This window comes from Somniosus microcephalus, unplaced genomic scaffold, assembly GCF_052327205.1.
Source record: "Somniosus microcephalus isolate GS21.2 unplaced genomic scaffold, FLI_Smic_1.0 scaffold196, whole genome shotgun sequence".
NCBI lineage: Eukaryota > Metazoa > Chordata > Chondrichthyes > Squaliformes > Somniosidae > Somniosus > Somniosus microcephalus.
This window is the reverse complement of record NW_028225383.1, coordinates 424,369-440,919: the sequence shown is the minus strand read 5'-3', so window position 1 is coordinate 440,919 and position 16,551 is coordinate 424,369. Positions and strand designations below refer to the sequence as shown.

Below are 16,551 nucleotides of genomic sequence, written 5' to 3'. Positions count from 1 at the left end.
CAAGCTGTGGGAAGCGCTGTTCTCATTTCACTTTTTGCTAAGAGCGTTAAATATGTCTTTTATTGAAAAAACGTTTTTCTGCAGTTAGATTCAACATTTTACCTGTTATTTGTTAAAATAGCTGAAGGCAGCTGAGGAATGATGACTTAATTTACTTGTTTATATCAACAGGTTTTATGCTGTTTCAATTATTATATTTTCTATTGTGTTTATTTAATAATATATTGACCTGAATTAAATTGGAATTATTGAGATTAACTCACCTATTACACTGTGAAAACCAGTGTCTTGCTGTGACCACAGAGACATTCTGGTTGTTGTAAGTTGTGTGAAAGTCTTTAGTTCCAGACATAAGTCTATTAAATATAACTGGAAATTTTGAATTTTTGACCAGCGCCAAGGAAACAAAGAGTAGTGATGATTCTGACTTTTTAATCATTTTCATGGGGTGGGTGAACAAAGCGGAATGCTGCTGCTACCGAGCAGTAAGGTGATGGTCGGGAGACCCCCCACAGTAGGATTGAACTGCAGAAATGTTTCACAATATCTTTAATTTTTATTGTGGTGTTTTAACGATTTTTGCTGTTTTAACTGATTTTTTTTTGATAGGGATCGATAAAGCAATTCTAACATATTTATGCCTTCCTGGTTCACGTTGTGAAAATTCGAAATAAAGGAAAATCTGAAATTCGATTCTGCAGTTTGATTTTATCAGGACATTTTGAGCAAGTTTGAAAAAGTTCAATGACTGAAAACAATAACATTATGTTTGGTTCTTTTTGGATTCGGAAAGTTTTATTTAAATTTAGATGAAGTTATGCAACGGTCTCTGACAATGTTTCTCTCCACCTTCTTATAAACCTCCAACGGAGTTAACCCTTTCCACTGACAGTTGTCGTTTTAATACACCGGGCATCTCATATTTCATTGCTGAATGTACATTTATATATTGGGCATTAATAAATATTAAATTCATTATTTAAATGGTTATTTCCCAACCTTGACAGAAGTAAATTATAAACTGATAAACTAAACCCTTGGGCTTGTAAGCCGAACCACAATGGATTCTCTGCTTCTCTTTTCTTATAAACAGGAGAATGCCGTTTCCTGGACCAGATGGAGGTTGATGACATCGCAAAAGATCCACCTGATTTAACAATTTGAGACCTTATCTGCATTAAACGGCACAGAATGGTCATGATCTCGAATATCGATCTTGCCTTTCAAAGACTCGGCCTTTACCAGTCAAACCATTTATTATCTTCTGCGTCAGAGTGCTCTGGAGGGGGCTTTTATGGAAGTTACCTTCAAAGTAATTGCAAACAATTCTGTCTCTAATGTAAAACCATTCATCCTGGGCATCACGTGTTTCTGGATTTGGAATTAATAAGAAAAATTGATATGTGTTTACCTGAAGTTTAACGGGACATTCACATTTATATTGAATGGAAAGAGTGGAGTGCAGCCCAGTTGATTCCTCTATAACAAGGAAGATTTTTTTTGAGCTAATAAAATTGAATATTGCAAAGATCTGTCAGTCAAACAAAACTGCTCTTTGAAATTGGAATCATTTCCAAAAGATAAAATGGAATGAGGCATAACATATCAGGTAATTTGGAAAATAGAGGGTCCAACAATATGTTTGGTTAAGTAAAATGTAACCAAACGAAACAGTAAAACTTTGGACAAGGTTTGACCAATATCTCAATGATCTTATGATCATAATGTATTGGACGGTACATTTCCTGGCAGGCTCATGAATCAGATGAAATGTTAATCACTGTGTAAAATTGAATGAGAGGAATTGGTTGAGGCTATATGGTAAAAAAAAGGAAAATGAATTTCTGAGGTGAATTGGAATAAGTCACCTGAATGCAATTCACCACAGATATCCAACAGATATTACTGCGAAATTCAGGGAACGTTTGTAATGTATAGTCAGGAATACTAAACTGACAGCTTTCTCTTGGAGATAGTTGACTCGTTGCTTCTGAAAAATAAGCAAACTGCATTTGATAACCAGGCCACTACAAGAGACATCTGGACCATACATGTCTACGACTTTCTCCTACTACTGTTCGGTATTTGAGAATTAAAACAACAATGACAGGTAAGTTTGTGATCACTAAAAGTGGTTTTTATTCACTTTACAATTTAAAAATAAAAGCTTACATAGAAGCACCATCGGCGATGCCTATGCCCGCAGTATATTAATTCATTCTGGCAGTGTATGTGGCCACAGTTGAGTACATAAATGTACATCCATAATATGTGCATATATGCCCACACTTTAATAAATCCATACTTAGATGTACCCCCAGCAATATATCACCCTGGCTATATATATGTGCACACTTTATTCGAACGTTCATAAAAGTATCCCTGCAATTTATATGCCCACAGTAACCATATATAAAATTACCCCCAACAATATATCCCCAGCAATATATCCACTGCATATCTGACTTTCATAAATAAATACATACACTCCTCCACGTGTGATCAGTCTAGAAATGGTTCTCATCAACTTGCCATTTCAACAGCCCCCTTTGCCCGTCTAATGTTTTCGCTCCTGTTTTTTTCCTGTATCGAGCCCTCCGGCATAGGCTCCCTGGTATTTCTCCATCTGCCTGCCTCTGATAGGCCAGTTTCAATCCCAACCATCCCTGATTGGAGTTCTTTCTGCATGACATGTTCATATTCATGTGATGTGTGTGTGGACGTGACTTCCTCTTCATCTGGTGTTTCTCTTTCCTGTCCATGTGTTCTTCCAAACAGAGGACATTATGCTGACCACCTGCATTTTGAATCCGTACAGACAAAGGATCCCATGCTGACATCTGCCATTTTTAATCCATCAGTTATCATCTCAAAATCCGCTCACAATTTCGATCTCCACTCCGTAGCAGCGGTTTTGTTACGTGTATTGCAGCTTACAAGGTGTAGATGAGCAAAGATCTCCAGACACCTCCGATCTTTTGATAAATTCACCTGAAAGCCCAGGAACGGTTTTAATCAGATTTTACATATCGCTTGATATTGCAAATGTGATTTCTTCTGTGGAAATCAACTACAATGCGGAAACACGGTGAATTTGCACTGCAGAACTGATATCAGACATGCTCAGTTATGGATATGAAATGGTTAATGTAGCTCAGCATATTCAGATTTAATGAAAATCTTCAAGGCACAGTCATATACGCCGACGTCGAAGCAATACAGAACGATTAAAACACGTTGGTACCTGTAAGAGGGGCTAAAATTAAAATTAAGCAGAATGATGTTAAAGTTAGGATATCCTTACAGTTAGTTTCAAGGCACCCATTAACTTTTGAACAAAGAAACCGTGTAGGGAGGCTGAAAACAAAGATAAGGGAGGCCTAACCCTTGTCTCTATCTGGACAAGGGGCCTTGGTTGTATTGAAAGCAGCTACAAGCTGAAAATTGGAGACAACGAGGCCATATCTTATAGCCTCCAAAATATGGATATAAGTAAGATGTGACTTAAATGAGGAAGAATAGGACACAAAATAGGTTGGGTTTGGACATCAAGCTCTATCTTGTAATCCCGATTCAGTAACAAACCGAGGAATAGCCTCTCAAAAACATATTTTCAATGTTATTGCAGAAAGAGTCATAAGCCGGACTCTCTAGGAAGATTGGGAGTCCCACAGAGACCAGGAAGATTCCCCTAAATCCGGGTGGATGGGAAATACCCTGACCCAAACAGTAAATTGGTTACGGATGTTGAGGCATCATATAGAATTGGGAAGGGAAGTCATGCACTGTGATGATGGGGGTGGGACGAATGGAGTCATCATTCTGGCACTGACAAACTAACCATGTACCCAAAAACGACACACCACCTAAAGGAATGAACTGTCCAGTCCAGCAATAATAAACATATGTTAATAGTCTAGATGTAATGGAATCAGGAACAGCATTATTTTACGATGCTCCGCATGAAATCATACCTATTGTGATAAATAGAAGCTTTGTGAAGATTTGTGAATGGAGTTGTTCACAATTAAATAAAAAATGGTGGTAGAATTAGTGAAGGAATTGTGAGTTTAAATAGAAAACAGGAACCATGTGCTGTGGAAGATAGGGAAGATAAGGAGAATCAGTTACAATCTCTAAGAAAGCGAGGGTTGACAGAATGACTAGTAATAGAAGCCACGACAGGGTTAGCAGGACTAAACAGAGAGACATAGATAGTTTCTGGGAAGGTGATGATGTAATGAAGCATTAGAAGACATTGTTGTCTACGGAAGAATTGATGCGAGAGCTTGGGAATTCAAGGGTAATACGAGCAACTAATGAGTCTAACTAATATCAGGACCTTTCTAGAAGTGGCATGTGCAGCCTGCATGTGACATTTGTGACAAATGTTTTACAGAAGGGAGTGGACGAAAGAGAGTCCAGTCGAATCATTTTGTGTATTCATGAACACCAACTGAGTAAAATGCTTCAAAGAAATCGCGGATATAGCAAATAATATGATGGTTCAGCTGGGAATAGCTTTATTAGTCGCTCGAAATAAAGTCCGGGACGAGGATATCACAGCAGTGGTACTAGTACTACCATTGTTAGCAAAGAATTAGAGGTAACCTTTGAAAGTGTACCAGCTAGAGTCTTCCGGAGTGATTGAAGGCTCTGGCATATGACGATACATAAACAATATGAAGAATACCCATGGCATCTCATAAAGAACGGTGGAACTTAGACAGCACTGGGCATATAATGCTGCACCCTAACAGGGACCACTGAGCGCACTTGACACACCAAAGGCTCTCGGCCCTGACAACATCGCGCCTGTCGTGCGGAATACTCGTGCTCCTTTACTAGCCGCACCTCTAGCCAAGCTGTTCCAGTACAGCTACAACAATGGCATCTACCCGACAATTGGAAAACTGCCCAGGTATGTCCCTTACACTAAAAGCAGAACAAATCCCATCCAGCCAATTACCGCATCATCAATTTACCCTGAATCATCAGCAAACTGACATGCTCAGTTTTGGGTTCTGCCAGGACCACCCGGCTCCAGGCCTCAGTAGAGCCTTGTTCCGAACATGCACAAAAGAGTTGAAATACAGTGGTGAGGTGCCATCAAGGAACCCATTAAAATTGAAGTCAATGCGAATCAGGTGGGAAACTTTCCACTGGCTGGAGTCATGCCTAGCATAAAGGAAGATGTTTGTGGTCGTTGGAAGCCAATCATCTCAGTCGTTGGACAGTGCTGCAGGAGCTCCACACGGCAGGGTTTTAGGTCCAACCATCTCCAGCTGCTTCATCAGTGTGCTTCCTTCCGTCAGAATTTCAGAATTGGGGATACACACTGATTTTTGGAAAGTGCTCAGTGCCATTCGCAACTCCTCAGATAATGAAGCAGTCCATGTCCGCATGCATCAAAACTTCGTAGCTTGGCTTGATAAGTGGCAAGTAACATTCAAACCACATAAGTGCCAGGCAATGACTATCTCCAAGAAGTGATTATAAACAACGCCCTTCATTTTCAATGGTATTACCATCGCCTATGCCCTAGCGTTTTCATCCTGCAGGTTACCATTGTCTTGAAGCATTATTGGAGCAGCCTCATAAGTTTGAAGCCACAAGAGTATTTCAGATGCTGGGTATTCTGTGGCGAGCGTCTCACCTCCTGAATCACCAATGCCTTTCCATGATCTACAAGGCACAAGTAAGGAGTGTGATGAAATAGTTTTCACTTGCCTGGATGACTGCAACTAAAACAAAACTCAAGAAATTTGTCACCATCCAGGACAAAGCAGCTCGCTTGACCAGCACCCATCCACCACATTAAATATTCCCTCCCTCCACCACCGGCGTACAGTGGCTGCAGTGTGCACCATCTACAACATGAACCGCAGCAAATCGCCAAGGCTTCTTCGACAGCACTGCCCAAACCCGGGACCTCTACCACCAGGAAGGAGAAGTGCAGCATGTGCATGGGAACATCATCACCCACAAGTTCCCATCCAAGTTACGCACCACCCTGACAGGGAAGTATATCACCATTCCTTCATCATTGCTGGGTAAAATCTTGGAACTCCCTCCATAACAGCACAGTGGGAGTAAATTCACCACGCCGACTGCAGCTCACCACCAACTTCTCAAGAGTAATTAGGGATGGGCAATAAATGCTGGCCTTTCCAGCGAAGCCCACAGCCCATCAACGAATAAATCATGTGGCTGAACTTGGAATCGCTGCCCAGATAAGCTGAGCAATGAAAGTTGAATTCTCCACAGATCCCCAACTGGCTGGTGCACCAAAGCATTTGGATCGCATGCACCGAAATTGCAGCCAAAAGCAGCGGCCATCTAAGGTGAGCAGTAAGGCGATGAATCAGAAATCGCTGATGGAGTTTCGAAACCCGCCGACTGCAGGTGAGTTTGTCTGTTCTGAAAAAGTTCGATTTTTGCACCATTCCAATTGTTCCAATTTGGTTTCTGTTCCGAGACACTTGCCAAACGGCTGCATTCATGTGATGTCCCTGGCAAGCACTTCACTGCAATATGAGAGCAGGGCATCACGAAATAGCTCGGCCATAGCAAATACCTTAAATTTCTTAGAACCTCACAAACTGGTCCTGCAACATAGTGGGTCTGATTGTAATGGAGGAAAACAATTTTAGGGCAATGAATGGGCAATGTGGAGAATTAAACACAAAACCTCGAATAAATAGGAAATGGAGACAAGACACTGCACAAAAGAAGTCACTTCACTCAAGCCAACAATATTGACAGTCTGTGGTTTCGTATTAGAGAATATAAAATCATACCAGTCGGGATATTGACAATAAGGGCCGAGTTCTAATCAGGAAAGAAGCAGATATTGATATGGTTCAGAGTCTTTAATAGACACAGCTGCACAAGTAACTTGAATTACAAGGAACATCGATAAGTTGATTTGGACTATTGATCAAAAGTGGAATGTGGCTGGGGCTAAGATGAGGCCTTTAGTCTTGCCAATGTTTGATTGGAGAAAATTGTGGCTCATCCAAATAGAATGTGGAACAAGTAGTCTGACAACACAGGTAGCGGGCTCTAGAGAGTGAATGGAGTGTTAAAACTTGTACTGACAACTTACATATAAAAGCAGATCCCATATATATGGGAGAAGCATGTAGAGGAGGAACAAGAGACGGGGACGATAGATACCTGGGTGGCATCATAGGGAACGGTGCTGTGGGCCGGAGATGATTGTGAGAGAAACCATTGCTGGAGATATGGTATCTTATATGGGATGTTGGGCTTCATAAATAGGGGCATTGAGTACAATAGTAGAGAGGTTATGCTGAAACTTTATAAATTGATAGTTAGGCCACAACTTGAGTATTGCATCCAGTCCTGGTCACCACACTTAGGAAGGATGTGAAGGGACTTGAGCGGGCGCTGAGGAGATATACCAAAATGGTTCCGGCGATGGGGCATCTTAGCTACAATGACAGGTTGTAGCAGTTGGATTTGTTTTCATTTGTGCAAAGGAGGTGGAGGGGTGATTTGATAGAAGTGTACAATAACATGGCGGGTTTGGATAGGCTAGTCTGGCATAGGCTGTTCCCAGTAGTTAATGGTACAGGGACTAGGGGACACAGACTTAAGGTTTTGGGCAAGAGTTACAGCGGGGATGTGAGGAAAAACCTTTTTTTGCAGCAAGTGTTGAGGTCCTGGAACTCGCTGCCGACAGAAGTGATGGAAGCGGAGATACTCAATATTTTCAAGGGGAGACTGCATCGGCATTTGAGAGAAATAAAGTACCAGGGCTACGGGGATAGAGCGGGGGAATGGGATTGACTCGATTGCTGTGCAGAGGGCCGGTATGGGCTCGATGGTCTAAAGGACCCCCTTCTGTGTCGTTACATCTCTCTATTCCCTGTTTCCGATCAGATAGATAATCATGGAAACCAGCAAGTCAAGCCCTACCAAAGAGAGGCCAGTGTCCGAGGAATGAAAAGGAGACAGATTGGAGGAGAGGACGGAGAGTCTGGAGCTGATAAACTCCTGATTGATGGATTTAATGCCGATGGGCTGAGGCAGGGACAGAGGCCAGCGTTATTATGGGGGCGGAATTAGGTGTCTCTTGTGATTGAGAGGATACGAGCTCGGTAGCATAGCACAGGACAAATAGGGGTCAGAGGTTACATATTCAGCCTGAGACAACAGCCAGGAGGGGGAATGGAATCGTTGAAAAGGGTTAGCAGATTGTGGTGGGGCCAATAGTGGAGGGTCGGTCTTCACCGTGTAGGAGCAAATCGCAGCTCATGCAAAACAGACTGTTGCAGTCTGATAACACAGGGGTAGTGGAGTGTAGACAGAGATGGTGGAGAGCTGGAGCTGGGCCTTGTCAGCAGACATGTGGACGCTGACCCCATGTCTGTAGCTTATGTCACAACAGGCAGCATGTAGATGAGGAAGAGGCGGGGCAAGAATGGAAAGTTCAGAGACTCGAGAGTTAACGCTGCTGGTATGGAAAGTTAAGACGTTGCTGGAGATGCTCTGGCTATGGTCAGTTTGGTAAGACTGGAACCGAGAGAGGCAGTCCCACCAAAAGAAGCCAGAGGCAGAGGTATCCAAGACCACGGGTGGGTTAACTGCAGGGTAGGATGAGAGGGTGGAATTGGCGAGGGGTGAGGCCATGGAGGATTTAAACTCCAAGATCAGAATTTTAAATGTAAACCTTCGAGGTGGGGTTTCTGGGAGACACTGGAGCTCAGTGAGACCGAGAGCAATGGGCGAGTGGGACTTGGGCAGTGCTGGACACTGACAGCAGAATTTAGGACTGGTTGGCATTGATAAAAGGTACAGGTTGGATGGCTGGCCAGGAGAGAATTGGAGGAATGTAGTCAGGAGGTGGCACTGTTCTAACTTTATGGGATCTGTTAACCCATGTAGAATAAATGGTAAACATCTGCAGTAAAATAGCGGAGATAGGAATGTCAATGAGGCACGTTCACTTTCCGTCCCCTAATATCACGCAGAGTAATTTCTAGGCTTCAATAGTGAACATCATCTTTAACTGTCCTTGTGCTAGGGACTGATACATCAAACTATTAATTGTGAATCTACAGGGACAGCTTGAAAGGGGCCTGCTTGTGTATCTGGATTCTTTATACACTGCGGAGAAATAAATAACATTTATAAATGAATCAGTAGGAGTGAACATGCTCAATACAATTACATGATAACTGTAAATGGAGCCGCCCCTTTTGTTGGGTCAGTCCTGAATGAGCACAGCTTTCAGCCTCATTCCCCAGCGAGGTCTGATGAGGATAATGCCCTTGACTTTGAGTTGTTTGTGATTCATTCACCACATTATTTGCTTCAGACTCATAGGTCTTGATGTAATGTATTTGTTCATGTGTCTGTAACTAATAGCAATGATCAGGGGTATAAAAGTGTCAGTGGAGACTTATCTCCTGTATAAATCAGGGCCCATTGCATAGTATCAGCTCAGAGTGCCTGCCGGAACTGTGGGTTCCACTCCCACAAAAGTCACCCCTTCTCACAGAAATGGGATATCCAGTAGTCTATCAGATAGAAGACATTTACTATCCTGTTATTGCAGCTGTTGGAGTTTCTGGTGAGCCGTTATCCTAGCTCGTTATGGTTAAATCTGTGGCAACTGTGCTGCTGGACTTGGCCATTGATTTCTAGAAGCATGTGTTACACGAGCACCTGTTCTGCTCCATCAGTTGAATGAGGGATTGTACAATTTTTCTGAAGTCTTGTAATAGCTGCGTTATATCCATAATGATATTTGTTTACCCAGCCCTGGTAGTGTTCCAGGTTTATTTTCTGCACTGCCTGTATTGGAGACAGAGCTAAAAGCAGGAATCAGACCATCAGAAGTAGTTCACAGTTTCACGATGTGGAAGTAATCTGTCCTGAAATATTTTTTTCATGAATGTGTTTCCAGTGATTGATAATGAGGCAGCTCACGGTCTCAGTGTTCCAAGGAGGCGGTGTAATGTCCTCCCCACAATTACATGGTTCTGTTTAACTGGGATTTCAATGTATGTAATGTCTTTCACTGTTGTGTAATATTATTTTGCAGTGTCTGTATCTGACGCCGTTTCAGAGGTCTGGCGACTGAACTGAGTTTGCTCCTCACTCTTTAACATCTCCTTCGCTGCTTCATTGTAAAATTTAATGTTTTGGGGTTATGCTGTGTCAGTTTGCAATGTATCTGTTGGAAGCAGGAGCACTTCTATTGATCATGGAGATTATAAGGAGCAGTGGTGGTGTTGGCGTTTTGTTAATTCAACAATCGCGCCATCTAACGTTGTACTTTATAATTACAGGAGAAGGGGCATCAATTATTGCCGGGTCTATCTGGAAGAGACATTATGTTCTGTTTATTGCAGGCATTACAGATGAGGTGAAGGCGAACAAGTGGAGACTTCGGTGATCTGCAGAAATATTAAATTATTCACGGAGTCTACAACATTGAACAAACTGACTCAGAGAATAAGATCATTGAACATGGGAATGTTGAACAGAATTCAGGCGCAAGATGTAGGATTAATTCGGATTTGAAAAGGGGCATTGAGAGAGACAGCAGAGATATTGCAGGGAGATAGAGTGGAGCAATCAACAAACAGACTTAGAAGGAAAACGCCGGGTAGAATGAAGGGAGAGAGACAGCGACAGCAGTGTGAATAATTAATCGGAATGAACAGCTGAAACTTATTCTGGAAACACACAGCAGTTCAGGCAGCATCGTAGAGAGAGATGCAGAGTTAACATTTCAGGTCGATAACAGGTCATCAGAACTGAGTGTTTCCAGCATTTCTGTTGCTGTTTCAGATTTCCCGCATTCGTACTATTTTGCTATTGTCCTCAAGCTTATTAACTGTATAAATGAAAATATAATTGATTGGTATTGAAAAATAGAATCAGGCATTTGTTGATCGTCATGAGGATACTCCATTTTAAAAACTCGGCTTGATCATAATTAACTAAAAGCGAGGCTGGTTAAATTATTACATTTTTAGTGTCATTTTAATTGAATATGCTAAGTAAATTTATAGAACACATTATGTCTCCAACGAGTTAGTATGTGACATCATTAATCACATATATTAATGGGAGAATGTATGAATTGAGTTGTGTTACTTCGATCTATGTATTAGATTTCCTCTAACACTCTGCTGCACTCTCCCTGCGAATCACATCCTCTCCTTCCCTGGCAGTGAATCTTCTGTCTCCTCTTCCATTGTTTCAGATTATCCGCTTTCCAAAACCTGCAGCCCCTGACTCCCCTCCAACTCCCACATGTCCTTTTCCTTGTCTCCCTCCCACTCTCACTCACTGGCTCGCCCTCCAGCTGCCTCTTTCAATCCGATCCGAAGCCTCAAACTCAGCAGCTCTCGGCCTTTACCGTAATGTGCCAGCCCCTGTCAGCTCTGTTAATCAAGAGCAACAGATCAGCAGCACCTCCCTCTGTCCCCGCACCTTCCAGGCTTTCAGTCAGGAGCCCAAAAACCGGATTTAACACTTTGGATTCCGGATGTGTAAAATCCCTTCTCCCTTCCCCACCAGCACTCTACCCTTGACTCGACCCTTCCAGTGGATCCGGCGCTCACTTTATTCACTTTCTGCATCGATTTCCCAATGTATTATCGATAATCATGTTTAAAAACATTTCACTGTCCGAAAGCGCTGCCCAGGTCAATGAACCGGTATCCACCGCTCGATGCAGCAACAAAGCTGGAATGTTCACCCAGAGCCCGTCAAACTGCTGCTTTGGCTCCAGGTCTGATCAGTAACTTATCCGCTTCCCTTTTCTCTCTCTTACAGTTAACCTGGTGGCGATTGTGATCCTGTCCCGAGGAAAGTGCGGTCTCACCAAATGCATCACTCGCTACCTGGTGGGAATGGCCGTGGCCGATCTCCTGGTCGTCATCTCTGATCCCATATTGAGTTGGATTGGTCAGATCTATTTCCCAGATATATTCCTGCACATTACTTCCGTGTGTAGTCTCATTTACCTCCTGATTTCTGCGTCCACGGTGGTTTCTGTGTGGCTCACAGTCGCTTTCACCTTTGATCGATTTGTGGCCATTTGTTGTGAGCAGCTGAAAACAAAATATTGCACCGAGAAAACGGCGGCTGTGGTTATCGGAACAGTGAGTGTGCTGGGCTGTTTAGAGTCTGTCCCCTGGTACTTTGCATATGAACCTAAGCATATAATTGATGATGTTCCCTGGGGTTGTAACCCTAAACTGAGCTTCTTTACTTCCCCATTATGGGGAGTCTATGAGTTGTTTCACCTGATTTTAACCCCTTGTGTCCCGTTCTTTCTGATTTTGCTGCTCAATGCTCTGACGGTCAGACGTATTTTAGCGGCCAGCAGAGTCCGCAGGCGACTGCGGGGCCGCAGCGATGGAGAGAATCACAAGGACCCAGAGATGGAGAATCGAAGGAAATCCATCGTTTTACTCTTCAGTTTATCTGGCAGTTTTATATTGTTATGGGTGGTCCTTGTCTTCTATAAACTTTATGCGCGAATTGCAGATATTCGGCTTTATTACTCCACCACTGACCCTCATTATATCACAGAACACACAGCAACAATGCTGCAGCTTCTGAGTTCCTGCACCAACACGTGTATTTACGCTGTGACCCAGACTAAATTCAGAGAGGAGCTGAGGAATGCAGTGAAATACCCACTCAATCTAATTATTAAATTAGTTAAGTCATAGCTGAAGGCTTTCAAGCACTAGAACACAATCCCATTTCATCCCCCATTTACCCCATTTCACACTGGGCAGAAATATAATTTTACATTAGCAGCAGAGAGCCCAGACATTATCTTAAATGTGATATTACATTGTATTGATGATCTGACATATTGAGGCGACAATAGGTCAGGTGACCTGCAGACGTCACCTGAATTGTTGATCTAAAAGGCGGCACTAAAGAGCTCAGCGGGACTTCTGGTAAATGGCCCGCCCTGCACCGGCAGCACAATGGGCAAACCCACCAATCACAGTCGCTGCTGTGGGCGTGCTCAGATTGGGAGCACTCCACATAAACGGAGAGACAGAAAGACATAGATAGATAGAGCGATAGATAGAGGACGGCAAATACAGTGAGAGGGAGAGAGTTACTTAGAGAGATGAACATACAGATAGAGGCAGGAAGCAACTGGAAATGAGAGATAGTGAGATTCGCAAGCAGAGAGAGAAACAGAGATCAGGACTATGAAGCGAAGAGAGAGGCAGAAAGGAAATTTAGAGAAACAGAAAGTGAAAGTGATTACAGAGCGTAGAGTGGCAGAGAAAACAAGTTAAAGAAAGAGGCCAATCGAACTATGTAAAGAAGAAAAGAGTATGAGCTGCTGATGGTGAAATGGATAGAGAGAGAAAAGAGAGAAAACGAAATATACCAAAGGAGGGAGAGAGTGAGAAATTAATGGGTAGAAAGACTGAGAAGGCAGAGAGAGAAACCGGTAAAAGATGAGCTGGAGAAAAATAGAAAGAGAAAAATAGAATTAGAAAAAAATACAAGTGGGAACACCATCAACAGGAAAGGCACATGTGTATATTAAAGAACAAAAAACGTATAACACAGATTAAGAGAAAGAGGGAATTTGTGAGAAAGAGAAAGTTGAGTTAAATTTTTAGACACATGGAGAAATAAACTGAGAGGCAGAGGGAAAGTTATACAGGAATCAAACAGACACGCAGGGGAAATTACAAAGAGAGATATTTTAAACAAATATGTTGTTTCTGCCTTCACAGTAGAAGACACAAAAACACAAAGGAAATTGTGGGGAACAAAGGGTCTAACGAGGGTGAGGTATTTAAAGTAATTAATATTAGTAAATGAAAGGTAATAGAGAAATTAATGGGACTAAAAGATGACAAATCTTCTGGACCTGGAGGCTTATATCCTTGGGTTTAAAAATGGGAGGCTGCAGAGTTAGTTGATGCATTGGTTTTGATGTTCCAGAAATCCCTAGGTTCTAGAAAGATGCTCGAGGATTGGAAGGTAGCAAATGTAACCAAACTGTAACAAAAGGAGAGACGGAAAACAAGGATCTTAAGGCCAGTTAGCCTGACATCAATAATAGGGAAATTGCTAGAATCTGGTATTAAGGACGTTGTAACAGGGCACTTGGAAAATTAAAATGTGATAAGGCAGCTTCCACACGGTTTTATGAAAGGGAAATCTCGTTTGACAAAACTATCAGGGCTAGAAATTCAGAGAAACTGGAAGAATGGAATAGAGTCCTTACAGGAGGCGGGGTGGGAGGAAGTGTAGTCCAAGTAGCTTTGGGAGTCAGTGGGCTTGTAGTGATTTCCGCTGCCTCCAAAATGATCCCACCTCCAAACGCATCTTCCCCTCCCCTCCACCTTAAGCATTCCATAGGGAACGCTCCCTCCGAGACACCCTGGTCCACTCCACTATCACCCCAAACAGCCCTTCCCCTTCGCCTGGCACCTTCCCGTGCAAGCGCAGGAGATGTAACACCAGCCCCTATACCTCCCCCCTTCCCACTGTCCAGGGCCCCAAACACCCCTTTCAGGTGAAACAGCGATTTACTTGTACTTCTTGCAGTCTAGTATACTGTATTCGCGGCTCACGATGTGGTCTCCTCTACATTGGGGAGACCAAACCCATATTGGGTGACTGCTTTGCAGAACACCTCCGTTCAGTCTGTAAGGGTGACCCTGAGCTTCCGGTCGCCTGTCATTTTAATTCACCGCTCCATTCCCACTCGGACCTCACCGTCCTTGGCCTCTTGTATTGTTCCACGGAAGCTCAATGTAAACTCGAGGAAGAGCTCCTCATCTTCCGATTAGGCACTTGGCAGCCTTCCGGACTCAATATCGAGTTCAACAATTTCAGGTCATTACCTCGGCCCCTATTACTTTTTTACTTAAATGTTTTCCACCCCTTTGTTTTGGTTCATCCTTTCCTCCCCCCCCTTTCCTTTTGTTTCCCTCAACCACCTGGCAGCTATCTCTTATCCTGCCAGTACACTTCACACCTAATCTCAGCCTATTACCACCTCATCTGGTTTCAAATACATTTTATTGTCACTTTTACTTCTATTGTCTGATCGCAGCCCTGCCTTCGGTCTATTTTATTTTCTTTCAGTTTTGAAGAAGGGTTTCGACCCGAAACATCAACTCAAATTTCTCTCCACGGATGTTGCCTGACCTGGTGAATTGTTCCAGCATTTTCTGTTGTTATTTCGGATTTCCAGCATCTGCAGTATTTTGCTATCGAGGAGTGGGACAATTGGAGAGTTCTTCACAGGGACGGCAGAGGCAGTATGGGCCGAACGGCCGACTTCTATGCAATAAGGTTCTATGAAGACATGCAGCAGCATAGATATACAGAGTGAGATAGAGAGAGGGAAAGAGAAAGCAAAGGCTGCCATAAAAAGAGAAATGAGAAAGCGATAGACAGAAATTAAAAGAACATTGAAAAATGAGAGAGAAGCAGACTGAGATTAACAGTTATACAACAGAGAGACAGAGACGATGAAAGACAGACAGACACAAATACAAACAGGTCGGTAGAGACAGGAGTGAGATTAAAACACATAAAACACTAGATAATACTTTTCAAACTCTCATTGTAATCAGCCTGGGGTGTGGGAGTGCAGACTAGCAGAACAGCAGCAGGTGAAGCAGGCGGGCCAGTTAATGTATGTTCTGGGATAATACACTGTTGGGTTTAATTTTGACAGTTGTAAAGGTGATGCCTGGAAGCTGCATCATGAAATCACCCAGTCTGCTAAGCTGACCCTGTCCATCACTTACTGCAGTAGGTTTACCAGCTGATCTGTACAAAGTGTAACATTCCCAGTGACCTGCTGTGTTCTGTAATAAATCGTAATATACTCTTACCTTTCCGGTGTTTTAATAAACTGGACTATAACAATAAACAAAAGAAAGTCAACGTGAAATAAAACCCCAAAACTGCTGGAAATACACAACAGGTCAGAAAGAATAAGGGTAATTATTTCGGGTTTGGACAATCGTCTTCCTAATTGAAACAAGGAGACACGGATTGATAGATTAATCCATAACTATATTTGTGTGTATGTGTGTATTGACATATGTAAAAATTACAACCCCAGGGAGAAACATCAGTAGAGTGTGTAACAGATTATTTCAGTCAATGATCCCATTCACAAAAATAGAAAAAAATAGCATCCAAAGCTCGAGCTCATCGGGATGACTAGAGATATAAACATTAAAATGAAACAGAAAGAACGAAGTTTATTCTAAACGACAGCTTCATAATTCAATCTAGAACCAAGCAGTATAATAAAAGTAGACAGGAGAACGTGGGGTAAAAGAGAGTTTCTGAAAATAAATTAGCGGCTAACATAAAAGCAGACCCAAAAATATTTTATAAACATATAGATAGTAAAAGGGTAGTGAAAAGCAGGGTTGGCCGGTTAGGGTTAAAAAAGAGGGCATGCTTTTGTTTTCACTACAGAAGAGGATGCTGACAATGTCACAGTGCTGGAGGAGGTAGTAGAGAAATGGGATTCGAAAAAATATA

General features: G+C 42.5%; 1 protein-coding gene across 1 annotated transcript in view; it reads left to right on the top strand.

Moving 5' to 3' along the window:
* The window catches only part of LOC147082068 (putative G protein-coupled receptor 139), a 69,128-nt gene extending 56,254 nt beyond the window's left edge, over positions 1–12,874 (top strand). The window contains exons 3-5 of the mRNA XM_085980482.1: positions 2,024–2,110; positions 6,268–6,405; positions 11,821–12,874. Coding sequence (XP_085836608.1) covers positions 2,024–2,110; positions 6,268–6,405; positions 11,821–12,725 — 1,130 coding nt within the window. The 3' untranslated portion in view covers positions 12,726–12,874. The remainder of the gene's footprint in view (positions 1–2,023; positions 2,111–6,267; positions 6,406–11,820) is intronic.
* The last annotated feature ends 3,677 nt before the right edge of the window (positions 12,875–16,551 follow it).